Genomic DNA, 19,393 nt, shown 5'->3' on the forward strand with positions numbered 1-19,393 from the left:
GGGGGTTCTGGTTTTAGAAAGGAGTAGTGGGTATGATGCATAGCAATTTGAGTGAACGCTGGGGACAGATCAGATTTTTAAAGTATGTAACTGAGCTAAAGGAGAAAGACTGAGCTGTGAGGGACATTTACCAATAGAACGTGCAAGGAAGAAAAATAATCTTGAATAAGAATGGAGAGTTAGAGGAGAATTGCGGCACACAAAAGTACAGCATCCCAAAGGGCAGAAGAGAACCAGCTTTTACTGAGCGGAATGTCTCAGTAGTAATTTTCCTATTCATCTGATACTCAACAACATACTGAATTCTTACATTCTAGTATTTATCTACTTATGATAATATTATCTGCAAAGAAGTAACAATTTTTTCACTTTTCTTCCAGTCTTTTATTTCATTTTCCTGTCTAACAATTACATACCCTAGTCCCATGTAAACAGAAGTGATGACAGTGGCAGCCTTGTCTTATATCAGATTTTTTTTTTTAATGTTTTATTTATTTCTAGGAGAGAGAGAGAGAGCGTGAGCAAGGGAGGGTCAGAGAGAGGGAGTCACAGACTGAAACAGGCTACAGTCTCTGAGCTGGCAGTCAGCACAGAGCCCGACGCGGGGCTCGAACCCACGAACCGCGAGATCATGACCCAAGCGAAAGTTGGACGCTTAACCAACTGAGCCACCCGGCGCCCCTCTTATATCAGATTTTAAACGGAATGCTTTTGTAGCTTCTTCATTAAATAGGATGACTTACTACTGGTTTTTATCTATCAAGTTAGGGCGTTTCTCTTCTATTCCTAATTTTCTGATTTTTAAAATTCAGATATAGTTATTATACCTTATCAAGTACTTCTTCTGAGTCTGTGAGATGATCATGTGATTTCTTTCCTTTATAACAGTAATACAGTGAATTGTCATATTACCTTTCCTCACATTTTTGGGTGTTTTTTGTTTTTTTTTTTTAAGTTTACTTATTTTGAGAGAGAAAACATGAGTGGGGCAGAGAGAGAGAATGCCAGGCAGGCTCTGTACTGTCAGCATAGAGCCCAACAAGGGGCTTGCACCCACAAACTGAGATCATGACCTGAGCTGAAATCAAGAGTCAGACACTTAATTGACTGAGCCACCCAGGCACCCAGCTTTTCTCACATTTAACCATCCTTTAGTCTTTTGATAAATCTTATTTGATCACAACTTTTTCTTTTTTAAATATACTCCTGGAATATAAGTTGGTCAGTATTTTATTGAAAAGTGTGCAGGTATATCTCATCATTGTGCTTTGCTTTATTGCATTTCTTACATACTGCCTTCTTCACAGATTGAAGGCTTTTGGCAACCCTGCATTGAACAAGGCATCAGCACTTTTTCCAACAGCATTTGCTCACTTTGTGTCTCTGGGTCACATTTTGGTAATTCCCACAACATTTCAAATTTTTTTATTATTATTACGTTTGTTATGGTGATCTGTGATCAGTGATTTCAACTTGCCAAAAGCTCAGATGGTGGTTAGCATTTTTTAGCAGCTGTTTTTTAATGAAGTGTGTAGGGTTTTTTCTTTAGACATAATTCTATTGCATACTTAGTAGACTATAGTGTAGTATAAATGTAACTTTTATATGCACTGGAAAACCAAAAATTCGTTTGACTCTATTTATTGCGACACTCAGTTTATTGCAGTGTTCTGAGCCTCAACCTGTGATATCTCCAAGTTATGCCTGTAACCTGTATTCATAAGTGAAAAATGGACCCATGCATTATTTTCTCGTCCTGTCTTCATTTGTTTGACATCAAGACACATTTAGTCCCATGAGATGATTTGGGTACCTTCCACTCTTTTTCTTTTTCTTTTTCAAAAAAATTTTTTAATGCTTATTTATTTTTGAGAGAGAGAGAGAGAGGGCATGAGCAGGGGAGGGGCAGAGATGGGGAGACACAGAATCCGAAGCAGGTTCCAGGCTCTGAGCTGTCAGCACATAGCCCAACGCGGGGCTGGAACTCATGAAATGTGAGATCAAGACCTGAGCCAAAGTCAGGTGCTCAACTGACTGAGCCACCCAGGAGCCCCAATTTCACTCTTTTTCTAATACACAAGATAGGTATTCTCTTCTTTTGAAAGTCAGTTCCCCATAAAACTATCCAGGCCTGGGCTTATCATTTTAACTTTTTCATGGCTGTTGAACTATATTCTCGGGGTCAAAGTTACACCAGCATGTCAGAGATTTGTCCATTTTGCCTAGGTTTTCAAGATCCTATGCATGGGAGTTGTTTATTACCTGTTTAAACTTTATTGTGTAATTCTATTTTCAGTCTAAATTTTATTTTTTACACTTCTTTTTCTTGATCAGATTTGCCAGAGGTTTGTCTTCATTCGTGATTTTCTTCAAAGTATAAATTTTTGCTTTTAATTGTTTTTGTTGTATTTTCATTCTCTATTCTGCCCTCCATTATTTCCTTCCTTCCATGTTTGGATTTACTCTTGCTTTCCTTTTAGTACTTACCTCGTTCATTTCCATCCTTCTGTGCTTTCCAATAAGTGTACTTAAAGCTATGTTTCTCTCTTAGTATCATTTAATTCCACTAAATTGTTGATATATAGTTCTCTGTCATTCATCTCTTGGTATATCATAATTTCAGTAGCTGAAGGTTGTTTTATAGTGCTTGTATTTCTGCTCCATCCAATGTGCTTAGACATAGGATTAGACAAGAGACTTTTTCAAGTCATGCTTAAGTTTCTGGGTTTGGGTTTGTTTGGTTTTTTTGGTTTTTGGGGTTTTTTTGCATTATGATAAGAATATACTAATTCACTGAAGTATTACTTTGAAACAGTCCATTTTTGTAAGTGTTCTTTGTATGTTGTAAAAGACTGTATTTACCATTGAATGAAAACTTTTCTATATGTATTTATTCACTTGAGCTTATTGTGTTACTCTGATCTTTCATATCTTTGCTTAGCTCCCAGTTTCTGAAAAGAATATGTTATTTGTTGATTTTTCTACTTCTCCCTATATTTTCACCAGTTATTGATTTTTATATTTTTAAACAATATAATCAGAGGTATATATGTGCATGATCATTATGTTTTATTGAGCAATTATTCCTTTTATCAGGAAGCTGAGTTTTTTCTCTATTAAAGCTGTATTAAAAGCCACGAGACCATTTTCCCTCTCCATATTTGCCTGATATTATTGTCCATCTGTTTCTTTTCATTCCATCTGTATCCTTTTCTAGTGAGTCCCTTGTAGACATAGTAAAGGTTTGTTTGTTTCTTTTTTTTTAATTGAGAGTCTTTGGAATGGTGAAACTATTCATATTTACTGTAATTACTTTTGTATCACGGGCATTTTTTGCTATTTTATTTCATGTTTTTTTAGTTTACTTCATTCTTTTCCCTATCCTTTGTTTCCTTTTAGATGACTAAATTTCTTTCTGTAAGTTTGAACACATGTATTTTATTATTATTATTCTGGGTTGTTCCTTCATTTATTTTTCCTTTGAGTTTCCTAAGCTTATCGATATCTTTGTCTTTCCCTCTAGAGCCACACCTTCCTCTTGTGTTTCCCATCTTTTTCCTCTTCCTTCTCCCCCGACCATGTTCATAATGTCTGGAATTTTAGTTCTGGGGTATCTACGATATACAGCAAGTGTTGAATATATCGCTTATTTAGACAGTGAACTTTACTGAGTTTGGTTTTTTTTTTTTCAACCTACCTTCTCATGTATCTCATAATCCTTCTAGATTTACTTTTCTTCCAGGAGTGCTTGAGGCATGTTCCCCAAGAGGGTCTTTAAATGATAAACCTTACAAGGCTTTGAAGTACTAAGAATAGTTATAATTTTTTCTCACATTTAAATGATAGCTTGGATAGATATAAAATTCAAGGAAAAGAACTTTGAAACTATGAAGCTTTGAAAATCTTTCTTCATTTTCTACTTGTATCCTTGTTGCACATAAAGAACTACAAAGCTGTCTAGATTTGTGTTCCTTTATGGAATTTGCTTTTAGAATTTCCACTTTATCTTTTTTTTTTTAATGTTTCATTTATTTCTGAGAGAGAGAGAGAGAGGGACACAGCATGAGCAGGGGAGGGTCAGAGAGAGAGGGAGATACAGAATCCAAAGCAGGCTCCAGGCTCTGAGCTGTCAGCACAGAGCTCGATGCAGGGCTCGAACCCACGAACCGTGAGATCATCACGTGAGCCGAAGTTGGACACTCAACCGACTGAGCCACCCAGGCACCCCATCTTCAGTATTCTTAAGTTTTGCTGTGACGTATCTTAAATGTGTATTTTTTCTACCAGTATAATACTTTGAGAAATCTTCCAACTTCATTTAACACAAAAAGATTCTTAATTTTTTTTGAAATTATTTATTCCTTCTGGTTGACTTTTTATTTCTCCTTATGGACTTCCTCACAAACAGGTATTGATGCTTCTGTGTGTGGCATCTTTCTCTCTTCTTTTTTACCCCCCTTCTCCTTCTTGATGCCTCCTGAAAAAAACTCCTCAACTTGATCTTCCAGCTCATGAATTCATTCTTTAGCTATACCCATACTACTCTTCAGCATGTGTATTGGATTCTTTATTTCAGTCCCTGTATTTTTATACATAATATTTTGAAATGTTTCTCTTTATACTTAATCGTTTTCATTTTACTTATTTTAATTTGTGTATGGACTTTTTAAATGCATATTCTGCTGTTCCATCTGGTTTACTAGTTCTCCATGTGGGGCAGGTTTTTAGCTTATTGTATTTAGTACATGTTGTTTTCCTCAGTGGTCTTATTTCCCTTTGAGCTCTTACTACTTGGCCTTCAGGGAAATAAATCCTCTTGTGCCTCTGCTCTAGACACTGCTTTTTTCCCAGGATTTATCTTTCTGATGTGTTACCACTTAGCCTGGTAGTGTGAGGGAGCAAGGAAAGGCTGGTAGGTCTGCCTGCACCTTTTATGAACATTCATCCCACTGTTCTGGTATGTTCTACCTCACAGTATGGTGGAGCAGGCCACAGGCAGTATGGAAGAGAGAGAAAAGGACAAGGAGTTCCTTGCCACCCTCTATTCTAACTGCAGTGCCATCCTGTCCTCATTCCAATACCCCTGGTTTCCCAGGAATTCATCGTGGTCATTTAGCTTTTCAAAATTGTCAGGTGCCCTTATTTCTATATTTCTATGCTTTCTTTCAGTTTAGATTCTAGAAGGGAGCCAGCGGCCTGTGTTCACTCTCTGTCTTATTGGGAATCTCATAGTGGGATTTTTGTTTTATTTTAAAATATTTTTATTTCCTTATTTCTGATTAAAACATTAATTCATATTTATTATAGTCATTTTGGAAAATACAAAAAGCTTAGAGAAAGCAATAAAAATTGTGATAATCCTAGGGACGCCTGGGTGGCTCAGTCAGTTAAGTGTCCGACTTCAGCTCAGGTCATGATCTCACAGTTCATGGGTTCGATCCCTGCATCGGGCTCTGTGCTGACAGCTAGCTCAGAGCCTGGAGCCTGCTTCAGATTCTCTATCTCCCTCTCTCTCTGATCCTCCCCTGATCATGCTGTTTTCTCTCTCTCTCAAAAATAAATAAAACAGGGGTACCTGGGTGGCCTTAGTCAGTTAAGCGTCTGACTTCAACTCAGGTCATGATCTCACAGTTCGTGGGTTTGAGCCCTGCGTCGGGCTCTGTGCTGATAGCTAGTTCAGAGCCTGGAGCCTGTTTCGGATTCTGTATCTCCCTTTCTTTCTCTGACCCTCCCCTGTTCATGCTGTCTCTCTCTCTCTCTCTCAGAAATAAATAAACATAAATTTAAAAAAAATTTTTTTTAAATATTAAAACTTTTTTTTTAATTGTGATAATCCTAATATCGAAAAGTAACTTGTTCTTTTGCTCTTTCCTATTAGCTATGTAATGAGTACTCCTTAGTTCGTTAGTATTCCACACATGTTGTTTGATATCTGCGTATTATTACATTGTGTGGATATGCAATAAAGTATCTGTGTTCCACTGTTAGACATTTAAATTATTATTTTTTTAATTCTAGCGTGGGGAGGGAAGGCAAGAGAGAGAGAAAGAGAGAGAGAATCTTAAGCAGGCTCTTTGGTCAACCCAGAGCCCGATGCAAGGCTTGATACCATGACCTGGGATTATGGCATGAGCCGAAACCAAGAGTCAGATGCTCAACTGAGCCACCCAAGTACCCTGACATTTAAGTTATTTTAATTAAAAAAAATTTTTTTTTTCTGAAAAACATCTCCAAAGAGATGTGCAGTCTGCCCAAAACAACAGCATGAGACATAGTATAAAGATAGTAACTTTAATAGAACAAAACAAATGGTAGCTGGTGGGTATATCCCATAAGTGCAGCAGCAGAAACTAGTGAGCACTTTGGGTTAATAATAGAGCTCAAGTCTTCCTGGCCTTGGAAATGAAATTAATAGATTTGCTTGTGGGTTGTAAACTTATATTTGAACACCAACTTTTCTAGTACTATGGTTTAAAAAGGCAACACAATACTCATTATTTCAGTAATTTCCTGGCTATGCTACCTCACTTCAGAGATAAGACTTGAGTTCTAGATGTGAAAATCACCAGCATAGTAGAACAAAACTACATATACCTGGACATGGGGAGCTACAGAATTTTAGGTTCGTTTTAGAAACTGAACTAGCACAGACACTGTTTTAAAAAGTTCTATGGTTTGCAAGGTAAAAGGTGGCTCTGAGGGACAATGAAAAGAGAAATGGCTTGAAAGTAAAGGCTCCATATGGGAACTTCTGCCTTAGGATGGTGGCTGTTAACACCCAAAAGCCTTGTGATGAAAATCTGATGAGAATATTAAAATATACTATATATGACCGCACACCTATGTAATATTTTGCATTTATTTAGAGACTGAATTTATAAAGTCCTCAGAAGCCCATTGCTATGTATCAGGTTAAGAATCTCTTTGAGTTAGAGCCTAGAAATAATTTTTTTAAGAAATAAAATTAATTTAGAAAATTAAATGGTAATCTCTGCTCCGTCAATTCCCTGAGGCTTTTGATATTCACAGTGGGAATTCCTTCTTGCCAACAGAGCTGGAAGAGGTTGGTAGCTGACCTACGCAAGTCTCCTCGTAGCACACACTTTGAGCATTTACTCTGCGTCCCTTTCCTCATCCTTCTCCCTTGGGAGTTCGGGGAGTGGGGGCGGGGGGGTGCTCCTATTGCTTTGTTTTCCTGTGGTCTTAAAGACTCTGTCAGTAAGGTATATTCTTCTCTTAATCTAAAGAAGTTATCTTAAATTTGGACTCCTTGAGTCAAGTTTTTAGAGCTAAGGCAGTTTTTGAGTAGGATTTTTGGGGGTTTTTTGGTGGGGGTTTTTTCCATTTTTCTCTTCCCTCTGAATTCCCCAGTTGTTTTGTTTATGTAGTGCTTTGATCTGGATGCTCTACAGTTTTGTTTTTGGTTTTTGTTTTTTAATGTATTTTATTTTATTGTAATAAATATGTGACTCACTTCAAATCTTCATGTAGATGAACACATCAGCATTTTCAGCCACTCCTTCATCTTCTGATTAAAATTAATTTCCTTCTAGATATCACTGGGAAATACCTGTGGGCCACCGCTTCTTTCTCCAGGCCTGGCTTTATGAGACTCAGGTGTAGTCCTTGGGAAGTTTCTGGGAGTGTATGTCTTTCTCTAGTACAGGACTAGGGAGTAAAGCCACCTCGTCACCCTTATGCACAAGGCAGAGTTGGGGATGTTGTATCAACTCAGAGACATTTTTCTGCATCCACAAAACTCTGACTTTAATACAGCTGGTTGGGGCTTCCTTTGCATACCTGGTCACATGGCTCCCATGGAACACCCGGGCTTCATTTCTCCAGTCTCTTCTGTCAGGCCTCAGAGCCAGTCCGGGGCCCTGAATTGACCCTTCCACTCAAGAGGGGGCAGCAGGAAAATAAAGACTACTTCTCTAGGCCCCAGTTCATCTGTGGAGACCAAGTGACTGATAATCTCTAGCATCACATCTCTGCACAGCTTTCCCGAAAGTATGTCCAGGAAGGCCCACTCTTCCTGGGTAAAAGACTTGGACACATCCTTGAAATGGCATTTAAGGAAAACATCAGGACAAGCCACAGCATCCAGCTCCCTCCTCAGCTGTCAAGGCCATGGACAAGAAGCTTTATTCTCCCTGTGGACACAGCTCCAAGTAGTCCCCAAAACCTAGTGGCACTTCCTTTGGTTGATTCTGAGGAAACAAAGCTCTTGTCCTCACTGGCAACATAGTGCCAAGCAGTAAAAGTTTAACGTGTTAGATTTGGGGGTGAAGAAGTTGAACTGCACATGATTCATGATCAGTTTGGAAAATCGGGCTGAGGAAGCCGATCCCATGGAGAAAGAGGGAGAAACTGGATAACTTGCTGGGTTCCTCTGTTTCTTTCCATAGAAAAGAAATCTTTCTTTCCTGCTGTTTTCTTTCTTATCTGGAGGACAGCTTTTCTGCAGAGTACAGCTGACCCTTAAACAACACAGGTTTGGACTGCACGAGTCCACTTATATATGGATTTTTACAGTACCATATTTTCTTGTCCTTAGGATTTTCTTAAGAATATTTTCTTTTCTCTAGCTTACTTTATTGTAAGAATATACAAAACATGTATTAATCAACTATGTTACCAGTAAGGCTTCCCATTAACAGTAAGGTATTAGTAGTTATGTTTTTGGAGAGTCAGATTATATGTGGATTCTCCTACCCCATGTTGTTCAATGGTCAACTGTGTTCCCTTCTCAAAAATAATGCATGCTACTTCTGTACACTGATTTATTTGTTTGTTCACTCCTTCCCTTTTTTAGTCCATAGTATTTCTTAAACCCCTGCTTTGGGCAGTGGAATGCACTAGGCTGTAAAGAGAACATGGATGGGTAGGTTTTACATTTATAGAAGTTACAGTAGGGGAAGAAGATGGTTACCTGCAGGAATTTTCTTCAGGGTGCAAGTGGTCAATCCCGTCAGATTAGAAATCCACTGAAGTGCCATGGGATTCAGAAGGGAGGGTACATCCCTTCCCGCCAGGGGGTTAGGGAGACCTCATGGAAAAGCAGGCTTTGAATTGGTCGTTGAAGGCTGAAGATGATGTGCTCCATGAACTCATTTATTCCTTTCATCAAAGAAGTATAGATAATTGGGTCATTGTTGATTCCTTCTTTTCTGCCTTTAAGTAAATCTGCAGGCTTTTAATATGGAAAAAGGCTTTCAGTTGACTTTCTCCTTGGCCCACCACTTAACCATGATGAGATGTCTCCTGTTTGCTTTTCTTAACTCATTCTTGTATACCTGGCTTTCTCCCTCTTTTATCTCATAGATGGTTTCCCATCTGTAGCTCAACAGTGATCAGCCTCCAGTCAAATTTACTTTTTTTCTGTTTTCCTCAGCATCTTGCAGCTGCATTTGACACCACTCATCAGTCTCTTGTTGAAATTCTTTTCAGTCTAGGCTTCTGGGGCAATCTTGTTGTTTTCCTCTTCCTACTCTATCTTTTGTCATATTACAGGGTGCAAGCACCATATAGCTAACTTTCTCAAACTGCTCATTTTTACACATAGGAAAGCTCTTCACTGCCATATGTACTTGTCTTTTATTTGCTTCTCTCCCCATTCATTGCCTTATGGGGTGCCACAGCCTTAGGCCTAGACCCACTCTGCTTTCCTCACTCTAAAGAAACTGACATTATTTATTAAATACTTTGATGAAGGTACCTAGCAAATCTCCGTATACATCACACACCTTTATTTTATCTTTTATTCTCATAGTAAATTCATTTGCTGTCTGCTAAACACTTGGAACAGTCAACACTAGACTCAGTATTGCCTCCTTACTTTGTTAAATCATTGCATCCAAATTGCCTTTTGTCTGCATTTCTGACTTCAGAATTTGGAGTCATCTTGAGGCCTCACTTTGTCCATTGTCCAGTAAATTCAGTGCACTTACAACTGTCTATTAATTGTTTCCTGTGACATATAGATCTGCCTCTTCCATCCCCCCAAGTGCCGTGAAATTACAAGTTTTCCCCCTTTGTGTCCAATCTGCTACTGGGGACTTCTGAGTGTTCTGTCTCTTTTTGGTGTCACCTGTATTATTATTGCCAAAATGTCATTTTCTGGCTTCAGACTATTGATTCCTTACTGCCCACTCTCAGTCTTTGTGATTCTCACCTTTTTGGTCCTTGACCAGTTACACTTCCTCTCTTTTTTACTATTCTCCTTTCTCACCCCCAAGGTAGACTTTTTTCATTCCAGCCATATATAGTCACTTGACATCTATAGGTTGCCTTTCCCTACCTTCTGCCCACCCTCCCTCCTGCCTTCCTCCCAGAATTGACCTGCTTACTCTCACCTTCCTGACTTCTAGTGAACTATTTCCCAGGATGGGACGCTCTCCTATTTCTTACATCGCGTTCTTTTCATGCATTCCGTGCATTCCTTTATTCAGCAAATGTTTGTTACTATTTGCCATGTGCCAGGCATTTTGCTAGGAATTAGAGATACTAAATCCTTGCCCTTAGGAAGCTCCATAGACCATAGGGGACACAGACAGGAAAATAGGCAGTTATGATTCAGTGTGATTAGTGCTGCTAATAGAAAGCCTTAGAAGCCATGAGGGCATATGTAGAAGGGATATCTTGATGCAGAAAGGAGGGATGCCTATGCAGCCATTCCAAAGACTGTCTTAAATTGAGTCTTAAGTTCCTTAGCCAAAGAAAGAAAAAAAAAACTAGAAGTATACCTTCACCTGCCAGAAGGCAGGTACAAGTGGCCCCACCTGGCCCAGTGTGACCTTCTGTTCTGTGTTCCTTTTGGCATTTAGACCCCTTGAAAGTCTTGATCCATACGTGTTTTCTCTTCAACTAGATTATAAGCTTCTAGGGCCTAGAAACTGGGTCTCCTTTTTATTATACCCTGTGCAAAGCATCCAGTGGAAATTAACCACCAGGACCAGGACAATGACCACAGCATCCTTGGGCCTAGGGTTTTCCAGAATTTTATTCTACAAGCTTGATTGTGACTGTTAACTTTGTAAGATATTTTTATTTGATTTCGGACACAATGAAATTTTCTGCTTTATTGTGTTTGAATAATATGTTCCCACTTGAATCACTCAGTGACTTGCCATTGACACCTGTAATATAATACATTTGTCCTTTGGTGATGAAATGGACATGTTAGCAGTGTCAGCTTGGTTCAGAGGGTGTCACTAAAAGGTGTTAAGAGCTGATTCTTTGCAGTAGCCCTAGGAATCAACAAGAAGTGTCTCCAAGTATAGGGCTAACATTACGAACATCTAGGCTGATCTGATCATGAAGTATCTCATAACTTCCAATTCAGTGATATTCGTATTGTAGTACTTCTTTTGGTTTTTATTATGGGCATTTAGTTTTCAAAGGATGGCAATGTTGAAGGCTGAGGTACAGAGACAATGTTGTTTTCAGGGCCACAGTTTGATCTCCTTTAGATGCTTTTATTTAGATTGATAGTTCTAAACCTTTTGGGGGTCATGGCCACATATGACAGCCCAGTCAATTTGAGGAAAATGTACATGGGCACACAGACAGAATTGTATATGCTATTTCGGGGGTTTCCTATACCATCTGAATTCCCCCATCAGCCCTGTGAATCATTATTGGTTTGTTCTAATAAGATTATTATAAAATTGTCATTTTAGGCTAAATATGCTAACAAAGTTTGATCTTCTGTTTGATGCATGCACACAGTGAACATTTCATTGCACATCTGCTCCTATAAACCACTGTTTTTCTTCTTTGGAAACAATGAATGCATATGTATTTTATTAGAGAAGTGCAAATAGATCAGTTCTGCTCAAGCAGAGGAGAAGCTCTTATAGGTACTGGTATACATCTGAGCAAATAGGAATTAGAATCTATTCAGTATAGCTGTCACAACTACACTTACCCATGTTAAAGAAATGTTTCTCAGGTTATAAAGCAGCTTATATAACTGCAGTCATGTTATTTAAAAAAAATAATGAAGCCCTTGTATCAATGTTTATATAAAATGCTAAAGGAATATACCTCAAAAGGCACATATACTCAGAGATAACATTGCAGGTGGTGGGTCTTTGCTATGCTGCTGTTTGAAATTTTCTTTGTTGGAAAATACGGATTGAATAGAGAAAGAAGGGATGAGGCTTCTTTTTTTTTTTTTTTTTAATGTTTTATTTTATTTCTAGGAGAGAGAGAGAGACCGTGATCAGGAGAGGGTCAGAGAGAGAGGGAGTCACAGACTGAAACAGGCTCCAGGCTCTGAGCTGGCAGTCAGCACAGAGCCCGATGCGGGGCCCGAACCCACGAACCGCGAGATCATGACCTAAGCGAAAGTCGGACGCTTAACCGACTAAGCCACCCAGGCGCCCCAGGGATGAGGCTTCTTACTAAACTGGGTTTCTGACTTTTTTCTTTGTGTATTCCAGTGAGTGTGTTGAATGATACTAAGGAAAAGATATGTTAACAAAATGAGATCCAGCATCTCAATACCTGGGCCTTCATTTTTGTTTTCAGTTTGAATCCTGGTTTCTTTGGAAAAGGCAGTTATTTATTTATTTGTTTATTTGTTTGTTTATTATGCTCTGAAAAAAACAAAATTAAATTCAAACTGTGCCAGGTAAAATGAAAATTCAGCATCCTAAGGAACACATAATAGTGCATTGTGGGACTTCATAGTTTACAAAAAGATCCTGTATATTTGCTCATAAGACTCTCAGAAATCAATGAAGGCAGATGGGTCAACATGTATGCCCATGTTCAGAGAAACCCAGTTCGGAGACTTAGCTGAGGTTCGTGACTAGTAGGAGGCTTTTTGTTTCTGGATCCTAATTCAGTGTTCTTCCTGGCTTCTCTGCCACTGAGACTTACGTAAAATCGCCTTGGCTCTCTGAGTCTCAAGTTGCATATTTTCATAATGTAAACTTCTTTCATGTATTTATTTCAAGTCTTTACACTTGTTTTCATTTTGCAGAGTTGTCTTGAGAATCTGATTATACAGTGCAGTGGTTCTCAAGGCATGATCCCAGACCAGCACCAGGAGCATCTCTTAGGAGCTTGTTCGAAATGCGAATTCTTAGGCCCACCTCAGACCTGAATCAGAAACTCTGGGTATGGAGCCCAGCAGTCCCCAGTTAAGCCAACCCTCCAGCTGATCCTAGTACACACCCATGTTGGAGACCCACCAGCAATATGTGTGAGATGGTATTTTCAAAAGAGCAAACCACTCTACAAATTTGAGATCATAAACTTTTTTTTTCATTGAGGTAAAATTTATGTATAGTGAAACCCAAAGATCTTAAACATACAGCTCTATGAATTTTCACGTTATGTGATCACCGCACCAGCCGAGTCATAGAACTCTTTTATCATGCTATAAAGATCTCTTGTGCCTCCTCTCGTCTGTCTGCATCCCCGCCGGGCGGCTACTACTGGTCACGGACAGACTTCATTAGAGGAAGTAAGGGGACAGGATGATGATGAGTTGAACGCAGAAAGAGCAATGACTGTTCTTTTTTTTCTTCACTACTTGTACTTAACCATTTCCTTTTGAAGTACTGACCATAGTTCTCTCTGGTTTTTCAGCCCATGGACCAAGCTTCTCTCAAAAATAGCGACGTTCTCGTTCTGACAGGCCTCACCCAGATCCCCACCGCGAACCCAGACGGCATGGTGGGAGAGTTCTGCAGCAACCTGGGTACACAGGATGAAATGTGCTAGATTTACTTTTCAGTTCCTTGCTTCTGTAGTATTTTGTGCTCCTTCCCTTCACAGTCACACCTTCTGATGCCCCCATTCAAGGCTTTCCCCTGCACCCCGCCTACTTTACCCTTCCTGCCCGTCCTTCAAAGCTCCCCGTTGTCAGCAAAAGCAATTCTTAAGCAACATAAATCTGAAGAATGTGAGAATGGTTGTTATAAGTGTAAATTCAAATGTTTAGCCCTTTTATGCAACAGATACTCAACATTCTCCCACTTGATTTATGTTGAGAATTCTTATTTATTCTTCTTGCTCTGTGGTGGGATTTGGGGGCAGAATGGGGGTGCATACAGGATAGCAGTTGTCAAAAAAGGGAAGAATCCCATCTTTGCTCGCAAATAATAGCACAAAAAAGACTTAATACTTTGCATTCACAATAGCAGCATACTGAACAGATATACTTTTTCCACCAGTATTTGGTCAGTGTTGTTTTTTCTTTCAGAGAAGACTAAATTTGGAGGAAAGACTTCCTACCCAGAAGAAATGGATATTTCTTTGGATATAAATTGTCTGTAAAATCTAGAAATCCTACCTTTCTCTTAGAAAAGTATAGGTTGATTACTGTCTTAACTTGGGCTGCTGTAACAAAATACCACAGACTGGGTGGCTTAAAGAACAAACATTTCTCACAGTTCTGGAGGCTGGGAAGTCTGAGATCAGGTTGCCAGCATGATCGGGGTCTGATGAGGGCCCTCTTCCTGGCTCACAGGCACCCACAAGTATGTCCTCCCTTGGCAGAAAGAAGCAGCTCTCGTGTCTTCTTCCTTTTCTTATGAGGGCAAAAATCCCAACATGGAGGCTGTACCCTCATGGCCTCATCTAAACCCCGTTACCTTCCAAAGCACCCCTAACCCAGTACCATCACAGTGGGAGTCAGGGCTTCAATATATGAATTTTAGGGGTCACAGATGTTCCATCTGTAACAGTTGCCAAAGAGGAGTTAATGAGCTTAGCTTTTCACCCCTTTCACACAGTTATTCTTTCTTGAAAAAATTATTGGACTAGTCTCAAATAGCGTCCCTGATTTGTATGCTTTGTTTGCTTTATTATCTGGAATCACACAAAACACTTTAGATCTGAAAGGACCTTTACATCTAATCTACTGTTTCTCAAAGTCCACTTGCCTCATGATCAGTGAGGTCACTTCTTAAAGATGCACATTTGAGGGCCCTTCCACAGACCTAATAAGTCAGATTCTATGGGGACAAGAGAGAACCAGGAGCAAAGTTGCATTTTCAACATGTTCCCTGGCAATTTTCACACTTATGGAAGCTTGAAGACCAGTAATCTAGTCCACTCCTCTCATAACCAATGAGGAAACAGGCCCAGCCAGGTTTCTGTGGCTTACATGGGATCCTATAGCATATAATGAAGCAGGCATAGAGCCAGGCCTCTTGAGCCCTGACCACTGTCTCTCCCCATGGTACCATACTCTAGGAATAGCAAGTCCACCAGTACTCCGAGTTCAGCATCTGGGAGAACCCAGATCAGACTTGGGAACAGAGGAGGCTTCAAGATCTGTACCCAAAAGCTGTGCATTTCAGTTTGTTTTGGAAACCAAACAAAAAAGAAACTTAAGAGGGCTTTTTTTTTCTTTTTTAGCCAGTTAGAACTTATAATATAATTATACCCATTAAGTTGCAATTCTTCATTTGATAACTTGTTCTAAGTATTTAAAGTGTAGAGGATTTTCTTAAAAATAACACATTAATGAAAGAAAATGCCACTAAAATGAGTCAAATGGAAAACCTTGGCCTATTTCCTTATAAGTCAGAGACTGAACAGAGACAAATCCAGCAAAGTTTTGAGCAGGAGCTAAAAAAAGAAGGAGCTTGGAGGGTCTGTGCTGAAGCTTGGCTGCCATTGGTAACCTTTAAAACCCAAACCTTTAACTGCACATCCTGTCCCCAGAGACTGAGACATCCATTAAAAACCCAACTAATTGTTAGCCTCTGAGTTCTCCCGTTCTTGTGCAATTCTTCAAAAGAAGCAGATCATTGTACATAGGAAATGAATTGTGTGAACAGAAATAGGAAGTGAAAGAAATTAAATATTATTTTAAAAGTTTCATTCTACATTTATAAAACTGTTCTTTTGACACTAGTGTTTTCTCTCTGGCTTCAACTTTTCTAGCACTGACAGTCCGAAATGGAGGAAACGTGCTGGTTCCCTGTTACCCTTCTGGAGTGATCTATGACCTCCTGGAATGCCTGTATCAGTACATTGACTCTGCCGGCCTCTCCAACATCCCTTTCTACTTCATCTCCCCCGTGGCCAACAGTTCACTTGAGTTTTCCCAGATTTTTGCTGAGTGGTATGTCTGCATTCTTCTTCATGATTCAGTACATTCAAGCAATAAGAATAAAATGTAAAAAGTTTTTTAATTAAAAAAGAATAGGGGCACCTGGGTGGCTCAGTTGATTAAGCGTCCAACTCTTTATTTCAGCTGAGGTCACAATCTCATGGTTGAGTCCCGCGTTGGTTGGCTCCGCTCTTAAGATTGTGTCTCTCTCTCTCTCTCTCTCCCTCCCTCTCTCTCCCTTCCTCTCCTTCTATCCCCCTCCCCTGCTCACTCACACTCATGTCCATACACTCTCATGTCCACACATGCACACTGAAATATCTAAAACATCTAAAAATAAAAGAGGGTTTTTTTTTCCTTGCATTACTATGAAACTTTCATTCTGTTGTCTTTCCATGTCTGTGATGTGAAAATTGTATTAATGAAAGCCAAATCTGTTACATTGCTAAGAGTTTAGAAGAATAGTTATCAAGGAGAGAAGGATGAAAGGCAAAGGTTTAACTTAGCACTTTCAAATTCAGTGGCAAAACTATACATTTATCTTCTCACATGCTACCCTCTGCCTGTTACAAAGTGAAGTGACATTCTAGAAGCTCAAAAAAAGCCCAAGCTCATGTTGTCTGGAATTTATAATACCAAATCTGATAAGGAAAGCTAGATTTTTTGTTCACTTCAATAGCATGATATTTGATAAAATTAAGTTTTATTAGAGTGGAAAATTGCTTGATCCAGTCCTAAGATGGGTAAATTGTTGAACAGTATGAAGTTAGTGAACCTTTTTAGGATTATTTTGGTGCATATTTGAATCTAACTCACCTGGCCAAAAAAAGGGAGGGATGGAGGAAATATACTAACTTGTACAATTGACCTTTAAGTGCCTTAGGGTGGTGTTTCTAGACAGGGCTATGACACACCTACAGAGGGTGTATTTAATCTATTTCAGCTGTATGGTAGCATAACGGACACAATGTTCTACTAAGTTTCCAATAAAGAAGGAACTTGTATATCATTCTGTCCTAACATATTCTATATGCTGCCTCCCCACTCCACCTTCTTAAAGAGCATTTTTTCTTCCCCTTTTAGTTGTAGTCAGGGTCTTTTTTTCTTTATCTCGATTCAGACAAGCTTCTCCTTCCTATGTTCATATTAGTCGTGTTTGTCCGTAGGGCCATCACTTTATTGGTATCTGTTGAATTGTATTCTTTGTGTTGGGTCATTTCTCCCCCAGCATAGGAGGTTAATCTTGAGTAGTTAGGAGTCCAGCCTAAGTATCACTTGCACAATTAATCAGCATGTTCTGCATTTCTTCATTCAGATCCTCAGTAAAAAAATTCCAGCCAACCCTGCAAGTCCCCGTGGGTGGTGTGCTCCTCAAAGCCACTCCTTCCCCACTGCATGCTGTTCTTGTCAGAATCTCTGATAGGATAGAAGTCAGGACCATGCAAATTAGAGTAGGTTGTTTTTTGTTTCACAGTTTTATATTTGTTCATTTACTATAGAAAATAATGTAAGTTACAGAAAATGGGAAAAAACTGAACTCATAAACCCACTATCCAGAAATAATATCACTGTTGGCATTTTGATGGATTTCTTCTTTCTTTTTTTTTTTTTTTTTTTTTTTAAATTTTTTTTTTAATGTTTTACCTATTTCTAGGAGAGAGACAGCATGAGTAGGGGAGGGTCAGAGAGAGAGGGAGTGACAGACTCTGAAACAGGCTCCAGGCTCTGAGCTGGCAGTCAGCACAGAGCCCGACGCGGGGCTCGAACCCACGAACCGTGAGATCATGACCTAAGCGAAAGTCGGACGCCTAACCAACTAAGCCACCCAGGCGCCCCTGGATTTCTTCTTTCTATACGGGGAACATTTAATTTTGGATCCTGCTTTTAAAATTATTTTTAATGTCTGTTTATTTTTGAGAGAGAGACAGAATGCAAGTGGTGGAGGAGCTGAGAGAGAGGGAGACACAGAATCTGAAGTAGGCTCCAGGCTCTGAGCTGTCAGCACAGAGACTGACACGGGGCTCGAATTGTGAGATCGTGACCTGAGCTATAAAGTCAGACGCCAACCAGCTGAGCCACCCAGTGCCCCCTGCTTTTAAAAATTTTAATGTGAGACTAGAGGATTAAAATAAAACTTTGAAAACATAATTTTTACATGACTACATTATTACATCATTTGTATATTGTACAATTTATTTAACTGTTGTCTTATTGTTAGACAGGCTTTGCTCAGTGTTTTCCTTTTAGTAATAAATTTTCAATTAATATCATTGTATGTATATATGACTACATCTTTTGCTTTATGTAAATTACTAAAGGTGAAATTACAGGAACAAAGAATATAAATATGTTTTAATGTTGATTATACAAATCTCAGTTGGTTTCCAGAAAGATTTTTGTCCTCTGTAAATTGTTCCTCTTGCCCATTGTCTTCTGTAAATTATCCCTTTTTTTTTTTTTTTTTACTGATTAGAAGTGTTATACATTTCTTACCAATTTATTTGAACTCTGTTCGTTATATATCTGCAGACATTTTTTTCCCATCTTGGCACTTTAGATTTTGTCTTTGGTTTGTTTTTTAAATAATAAAGTCGTTACTTTGGAATAATTGTGGGTTTACAGAAAAGTTGCAGAAGTAGTACAGAGAGCATTGTAAACCTTCTACTTAGTTTCCCCTAATGGCAGCATCTTACATGGCCCTATACATTTATCAAAACTAAGAAATGAACGTTAGCATATTGTTATTAGCTGAACTACAATCTTTTTCAGATTGTACCAGTTTTTCCACTAATGTCTGTTTTCTGTTCGAGGGTCCAGTCCAGGATACCACAGTGCATTTAGTTTATTGTTTTGTTGTTTTGTTTTGTTGTTTTGTCGGGAATACTTTAGTTTTATATATTGATGCTAACTAATACAACATAGTATCCTTTGCAACAATCTCAGAAACCTTAAGTAAAGTTCTTTGTCTTCCTGAGTTTAAAAAGTTTTGTCTTCCTACTGAGATATTATGTAAATTATATAAATCTATATAATTTAGATATAAAGTAACTGTCCAAAAGTATTTTCCTTGCATATTTACATCTTCCTCCAAAAAGGATGTAAAGTAATGTTTTTTAAATCAAAATTAAAGAAAATTAAGTGTAGGAAAAATTAAATAAATAAGCTGTATTAATGACGTTCATGTAAAACTCATACCCTGGAGTCCTAAACTACTCCCCCAAAAATAGTATCTGGTAGAACTGTTGAAATACTTTAATACTATTTTAGTAGAATTCTTACAAGTAGGCATGAACAAAATATATTACTACATAATGC

The 19,393-nt window shown here is 38.7% G+C and overlaps 1 protein-coding gene across 2 annotated transcripts in view; it reads left to right on the forward strand.

Moving 5' to 3' along the window:
• The window catches only part of INTS9 (integrator complex subunit 9), a 113,103-nt gene that overhangs the window by 74,515 nt on the left and 19,195 nt on the right, over nucleotides 1-19,393 (forward strand). For both annotated transcript variants that reach the window (XM_039217182.1, XM_039217183.1), the window contains exons 9-10: nucleotides 13,603-13,714; nucleotides 15,910-16,090. In XM_039217182.1, coding sequence (XP_039073113.1) covers nucleotides 13,603-13,714; nucleotides 15,910-16,090 — 293 coding nt within the window. The remainder of the gene's footprint in view (nucleotides 1-13,602; nucleotides 13,715-15,909; nucleotides 16,091-19,393) is intronic.

This window comes from Hyaena hyaena, unplaced genomic scaffold (genome assembly GCF_003009895.1).
Source record: "Hyaena hyaena isolate Hyena2069 unplaced genomic scaffold, ASM300989v1 scaffold_678, whole genome shotgun sequence".
NCBI lineage: Eukaryota > Metazoa > Chordata > Mammalia > Carnivora > Hyaenidae > Hyaena > Hyaena hyaena.